This window comes from Psammomys obesus, unplaced genomic scaffold (genome assembly GCF_907164565.1).
Source record: "Psammomys obesus unplaced genomic scaffold, mPsaObe1.curated_primary_1811, whole genome shotgun sequence".
Taxonomy (NCBI): Eukaryota; Metazoa; Chordata; class Mammalia; order Rodentia; family Muridae; genus Psammomys; species Psammomys obesus.
Window position 1 is genome coordinate 7,233,261 of NW_026596057.1, and position 6,866 is coordinate 7,240,126.

At 43.1% G+C, this 6,866-nt stretch overlaps 1 protein-coding gene across 2 annotated transcripts in view; it reads left to right on the top strand.

Annotated features, from left to right (window-relative positions):
* Positions 1-477: 477 nt before the first annotated feature.
* Positions 478-6,866, top strand: part of LOC129689321 (flavin-containing monooxygenase 3) — a 25,869-nt gene continuing 19,480 nt past the window's right edge. Inside the window, exons 1-2 of one of the 2 annotated variants that reach the window (XM_055624461.1) lie at positions 478-498; positions 6,094-6,231. In XM_055624461.1, coding sequence (XP_055480436.1) covers positions 6,100-6,231 — 132 coding nt within the window. In that variant the 5' untranslated portion in view covers positions 478-498; positions 6,094-6,099. Of the gene's footprint in view, positions 499-4,715; positions 4,803-6,093; positions 6,232-6,866 lie in introns of those variants that run through there. The other variant, XM_055624460.1, reaches the window with a different exon arrangement.

Here is a 6,866-nt window from a genome sequence, read left to right on the forward strand (position 1 = left end):
TGGTGTGGAAGAAAACCTAGGAAAAGATATAAAATGTTTCCTCCACTCTTCAGGAATCCATTTGCCTGTTTTGTGAATTGATTGTGCAGGTTTAGCAATAGCCAAGCTGTTGACAACGGGTAAACTGAAAATTCCGATGTCAAAGTAAGTAGGGACTGCTCTTAAGCCTAAGTAATTCTCAGGAAAGAAAACCTCATTTTACTTCAAACTAGAGACATTATCAGCAAACGAGAGATAATTCCAGCATCAGAAGCTGAGTTACGTGCTTAAACATGGTGCTTTTTGTTCTCAAATGAAAAGATCAAAGAGCAGTTGAATATCTTCCAACACCTTCAGAAGCCAAGCCAGAAAATCCAGTTCACAAAAGTACAATGTACCAGGGCTTACATAAACCACTGCACTCTGTTCTCCAAATCAACTTGATTAATCAGTGGTGATAGCTAGCACAACATTTTTATTCCAACATACAGCATTTTCACGAACTCTGAACTTTTTAAGGTAATTTCAAACTATTCTATCTTTTAAACAATAGCCTGTCTCCATGATGTTTAAACTACTTCTGGATCAATAAATGACATATCTTCTCTTTTGATCTTGGCCTGGCGTCGGGAGAGATAATGAGATGGACTAACAACTCAGCCTTCTGTTTTAAATATGAAATATTGTCGTTGGGCAATTAGTAGTAAAATCGGAGAACACCAATATGGAGATTGCTTGGCTATGCATGCTTGGAAGGTGCAGTGGGTTCTAGAACATTACCTGGTATCGTGTAGGCAAGTATTTACTAAGTTAACATATAAAAACATGTGTGTGCATGTGTTATAGTAGCGTTAACTGTTTATGCTGTCTTTTTGGCCAGACTCTGTGCTATACCTTATAAATTTCTTTGTCCTCAGCATCTCCCTCAGTGTTTGACGTGTACCATGCGTTCACGAAATGCGTGTTGAATTAGTAAGTCACAAATTGAATAAACCAATTAAAGTTCTTTCAGCTAAGGTCCTTATTTTTTGTCTAAACATAAAAACATAATTGGTCTATAAATGGCTCACAGAGATAGCGAGACTTCTTTATTGGAATAGCTGGAAACCACTACGCACAGGAGCTTTGTTGTTTTTCTTTATGCCAGGCAAGCACAATTGGCATATATCAGCAACTATATTCCAGGAGGGATAAATATCCAGAATTACCAAGAATAGGCCAATAAATTGAAAAACTGTCCTGGGTATCTGGTGATGTTAATTTGAAATTTAATCCTGATTTTTAAATTATACAATTATATGAATCGAAGGGAAAAGTAATTTTTAAATTGTCAGTTATGACTCTCAAGCTGACATTAGCTAAAAGGCTCCAGCTCTGCATCCTGTTAGCTTTAGGAGGGTCCCTGGCTTCACTGTCAGGGCCCACATGTAGAAGGCAGCAACAGAGCAGCCAAGCGCTTTGGCCTGAACTCTGACCTATGTCCCTGCTCCTAATACCAGTTCCAGCGCCTGTGGTCTGGGGAATAGCATGGAACCCAGTAGTTTATCTTGGCCCCTATTGCCAACCCCCAGCCAAGACAAGAAATATCCCAAGTCACAGTGTAAGCATTCTCATGCCACAGGGCTCTTTATCAGGAAGGCTCGAATGAGGGCTGCTATCCTCTCAGGCTTTCTGCTGCAGGTGGGAACTCGGAGCTGTAGCCTCCCCTTTGGTTCTCGCCTGCGGAGTAACATTTGCAGTGTGAGGACCTTACCCCTTGGCCAAGGACGCTGAGTGAAAGAAGCCCGTAGCCCCTGTGGTCGGAGCCAGCGCTCGACTCGGTATTGCCCAACAGTGCACTCAAAGGTCCAAGAGCGCAGTGATTCACAGCAGACCTTGTCCGAAACACATGTCCAAATTCGCTCTGGCTGGTTGTCTCCAGAATGATACACGTAATCTTACTGCCTAAGTTCTAGAACATTTTGTTTCCTTTTTCTCAGTAAGAATATTTTTGTGCGTGTTTAATGTCCTGTTTGTTCGTTTTTTGTTTCATCCTGGCTCTCTCATTCACGCGCATATGGGTCCTCCCCTCAACAGGGTAGGGCAGATAAACAGCTTGGTGTTGCATGTATCAGCATTTTTCTCGGGAGTTAGAGTTTATGATGGATTGTATAGGTGTGCCTGCATGTGCTTGTGTATACATTTAAAAGAGTTGCTTTTTAAAGAATTGTTTGTTTTTCTAATTAAAATGTAATAGCAGCTTGTACAGACTCTGTTTGCTTCCCCTGCTGGGTAAGATCTCTATATCTTATAGTACAAGCCTTCTGTTACAACCGTAATACATTCATTATACATCGTAGCTTTTTAGAACCCCAACCCTTCTCTCAGGGAATTAAACCACTTATTAATTTCTCCAACAATAAGCATTTATCAGAGACCATATGGAATTGTAAAACATACTGGCAAATGCCAATAAGTAGAAGAACAGGGCACCCAAATAATGAAACAGTGGACCAATGCCTTCTAACTCTAGCAAACAGTTTAAAGCACAAGGGTGCGGCCTGGGAGACGGCCCCATTGGTAAAGTAATTGCCTTGTGAGAATTGGAGAATCCCTAGAAACGATCTGAAGATAATCCAGGCACGGTGCTATGCGTTTCTGATTCCAGCACTGGGACAATGGAGACAGGAAGATGCTTGAGGATCTCTGGCCACAGCATAGTCTATTCAGCGAGCTCCAGGTCACTGAGGGACCCTTCATCAGGAAGAGATGGATAGTGTTTTTGAGGGTGACATTCAAGGTTGTCTGCTTGGAATGCACACATGTATACACACACACTCACACATACACACACATACATGCAGAAATAAATTCTAAAGATGTGTAACTTTAACCGGTTAGGTCTTGTCGGGCTGTGGCGGAGGACGCCTTTAATCCTAGCACTCGGGCAGGCAGGGTCAGGTGGATCTCTAAGTTCGAGGCCAGCCTGGTCTACAGAGCAAGTTTCAGGATAGCCAAGGCTACACAGAGAAACCCTGTTTCTAAAAATAAAATGAAAAAGAAAACTTAGGTCTCAATAAAATTTGAAAAAAAAAAAAAAAGAAGAAGAAGAAGCCTGTGTTTCTCCTTTTGGAGGTATAAAGAGATTGGCAGGTCTGGATATATAACCATTTTTACCTGTCAGCAAAGGTCAACCTGACGATGTTTCTAGTCCAATTGTGTGGATGCTGGATCGGTGTCACTGAGGGAGACCTGCAGGAGGATCCAAGAGATGAGCCAAGGATCTCACTCGAATTGTCTCCAGAGTGTCAGCTTCACCTGTTGTTGCATGAACATGAACCAATTTGTCTTCAGTTTGACTCGGCCAACTATTTCCACCAAAATGGAAACTGTGCATGTCTATCTTCCCATATAATTATTCTCCCTTTGGAAGCAAGTGCTTTCTTTAAAAATCAAGTGCATTAACAAATGGTCATCATTCTGCATTCGGCCACTTAAAAAAAAAAAAAAACAAAAAAAAAAAACATGACCTAACACTGACCATATGTCTGTTTTTCCACACATGCCAGTCATTGTACGAGCTCACTGTTAAAAGCACAGGTGCTTCCTCCTGTCCTGGACTGTGAGGCATTCTGTGAGCACACTCACTCAGAGATGCCGCCTCTGGAAAGCACATATTCAACAAACAACTAAGTCTCAGCTTTTCAGAGATAGAAATCTTTGAATGGAACAAACCAAGATACATGCTTTAGATTACTAACAGAAAATAAAGCTTTGTAGAGTTACTTTTCCAAGTGGCTTGGGTTGACGTTAGGTACCTAACCAAGTTTTGTGAGCATATTTAAGTGCTGGCTTATTCTTCACTGCTTTCTGAAAAGCTGAGCTCCACTCTGCTGACGTTGTCACTCCGTGTATAGAACACGCTCTCGTAACTACCATATGTCCCTGGTCCATTCTGACCAAATGTCGGGCAGCTTCGGACGCTGAGGCCTATTTCTGTGTGTAGAAGAGGTTGACTGGTGGAGATGATGGCTCAGTGATGGTCCTAAAGAACAGACAGTCTCCTGCCAGGTCTCTGCCTTCCTGGCAGACTCTCCCCTCCTGAGCAGAGGGAGGACAGTGGAAGCCCCTTCCTTCTGGAGGTCCCTTAGGAGAATAAATTGAGGTGGCGAGAGGCACATTCACTTACAAACTCTTCCCTGTGGAATTCCTTTAAAATCCAGTTGCAAGCTCTAGCTTCAAAGCTGCTGGGGAAGGTCTCACAACACCCTCAGTGTGGTTCCTGTGAATGATACAATTTTTCTAAATCAGGGGAAGCCCAGGACCAGGTCTACTTGTTGTATTGGTGACTGGCAAGCCAAGGATGATCCCCCATATCTGGCAGAACAGAAGAGCCATCTGTGTTTCTGCTCTATCTCAAATAGTGAATAAATTTCAATGGAGTTTAGGAGGCTACCGTGGGCTACCATGAAAGACCTACAAATAAGGAACATAAGGTAAATTTTGGGATTACACCTACGAAGATGGAGTCGAGAACCATAGACAGGAGAACCTGTCCTCTGAGGAAAGGACCTGGGGGTAAATTTGGAAGTTGGTAACTACTGTTAGCAGGAAAGCAGGCCTGAGTGACAAGAGAGGTGACCCAAAGACCTGCTCAGCACCGCAGGGGTGTGTGCTCACTTGTGACAGGGCAAAGGATTGGTTCTTTAAGAGAAGCTCCTCCCTATTCCAACAACGCCCCCTACACATGCTCACGCACAGCCCAGATGTGCAGCATTTTCTCCTTCAGACTCCCCTGAAGACCAGAGGCTTAACCACAGAGGAGAAAGAAAGACAAAGAAAAGGTAGAGAAAGAAATCTATTGCAAAGGGCTGGGGGTGGGGCAGGGACCCTTACAGGTGAATGGAGGAGCACGAAGGAGGGTCAGGTGGGTGGACGAAGTTAGGTGACCTTACCTTCAGTGTGGTTAGAATGAGTGTGGCATGTCACTCAGGAAGGTGTCCGGTCTTCATTTTCCCTGGGAATCACAGACCATGATTCTCATCATCTAAGTATTTTGTTTGCAGAGGTAAGGAATTTTACCTAAAAAAGAAAAGTAGAGGGGTCGTGGTAGATGCTAAAACAAAACAAAAAAAAAAGGAGTTGAAAATGTATAATAATGGAAGGAAGTTGTTTTAAGGGAGCAAAAGAAGTGGTCACCTGACATACTGAGATACGGGTATTCCCAGTCTTATGTCAAGTAAGATAGACATATGCATGCATACATGTCTGTCATGTGTATAAGTGTGCATGCATGTGTGAGTGTATGCATGTGTGTTTCACATATGAAGATTCAAATAGCCATGAACCGATGATACAGTTAGTACTATGAGGGCTGCACCTGTATTGAATATACACAGGCAGGCTTTTTTTCCCTCTCTTGATACTATTCTGAAGTGATACAGCAAAGCAAGTATTTCCATAGAGTTGATAATACTATGAACTATAAATAATCCAGAGATGAACTGAAGGATACAGGAGTCAGTAGGTTAGACAAAATACGAGGTCATTTACAGAAGGAACCTGAGCATCTGCAGATGGTCATGAAACCACCCTCTCACCCAGAGGAACTGCCACACATCTATGCATAGATCCTGGTTTGCTTTACATATAAACATATGTGCAGAGTGGGTATGTATAAAACTTGGCTGTAGATGTGTAGTGTGTGTGAGTGTTTACTCAGCTTAGGTGTAAATCTCTTTATTTGGGGAGCTGACTGAAAACAAAATGCTTAATACATTTTGCTTTCACATTCTAACTCACATGAGTGAACACCCCGCCCCCCCCCCCACACACACACATACACAAGGCACATTTTTTAAACATAAGGTTACCAAAGGTAGCGTTAGTGATTTGGATCACAAATCTCAAGGTCCAGGTGGCTTTGTTCAGCTGCCTTTTTTTTTTTTCTAAGAAACAGAAAGTGCAAAATGTGTTTTGATTACTAACAGGAATTCTGAGCTACTCTGTCAATGTTTTCTCACATGCCAAAGTAAAATTTCCTATCAAACCAAAAACAAATACAAATATACAAATACAAATACAAAATATATTCTCGGAAATGCTTCTGGAAGTGATCTCTGCCCCTCTCCACAGGCACCCATGAAGAGGAGAGTGGCCATAGTTGGAGCTGGCATCAGTGGCCTGGCCTCTATCAGGAGCTGTCTGGAGGAGGGGCTGGAGCCTACCTGCTTTGAGAGGAGTAATGACGTCGGGGGCCTGTGGAAATTCTCTGTGAGTAGGGCATCTGTGCCACCAGCAGGGGAGTGGAGGAGGAGGCTCCAGGCCCGCCAGGATGGGAGTTGTGATTCCTAGCAGGCGTGGCCCCGACAGGATGCAATAATGGAAGCAGGTCAGGAAGAACCTCCTTGTGAGTTAGCAGGAAATCTGACAAATCATGAGTAAGAGCCACTTAGAGATAAGCATCCATAGTCAAGTACTAGGTGTGTTTATATAATCCAGATACATGTCTTCCTTGTTTGAAAGCCACCGGGTAGGGCTGGGAGATGGCTCAGTGCATAAAGTGCTTGGCCCCACAGGCATGAGGGTATGAGTTTGGATGCCCAGAAAACACATAAAAGTCTGGTGCGAGTGGGACATACCTATGTGGCCAGGCAAAGCCAGATCAGTATGTATAGCTACTGGACAGCTATACATACATGTATAGCCAACGCAGTGAGTTCATGTTCAGTGAGGGACCCTAGCACAAAAAATAAGATGGAAAGCGACAGAGGAAGATATCTAGTGTCAGCCTCTGACCTCAACATGTTCCTGAAGGTGTACATTTGTCACACAGATAGATAGGTAGGTAGATAGGTAGATAGATAGATAGATAGATAGATAGATAGATAGATAGATAGATAGATAGA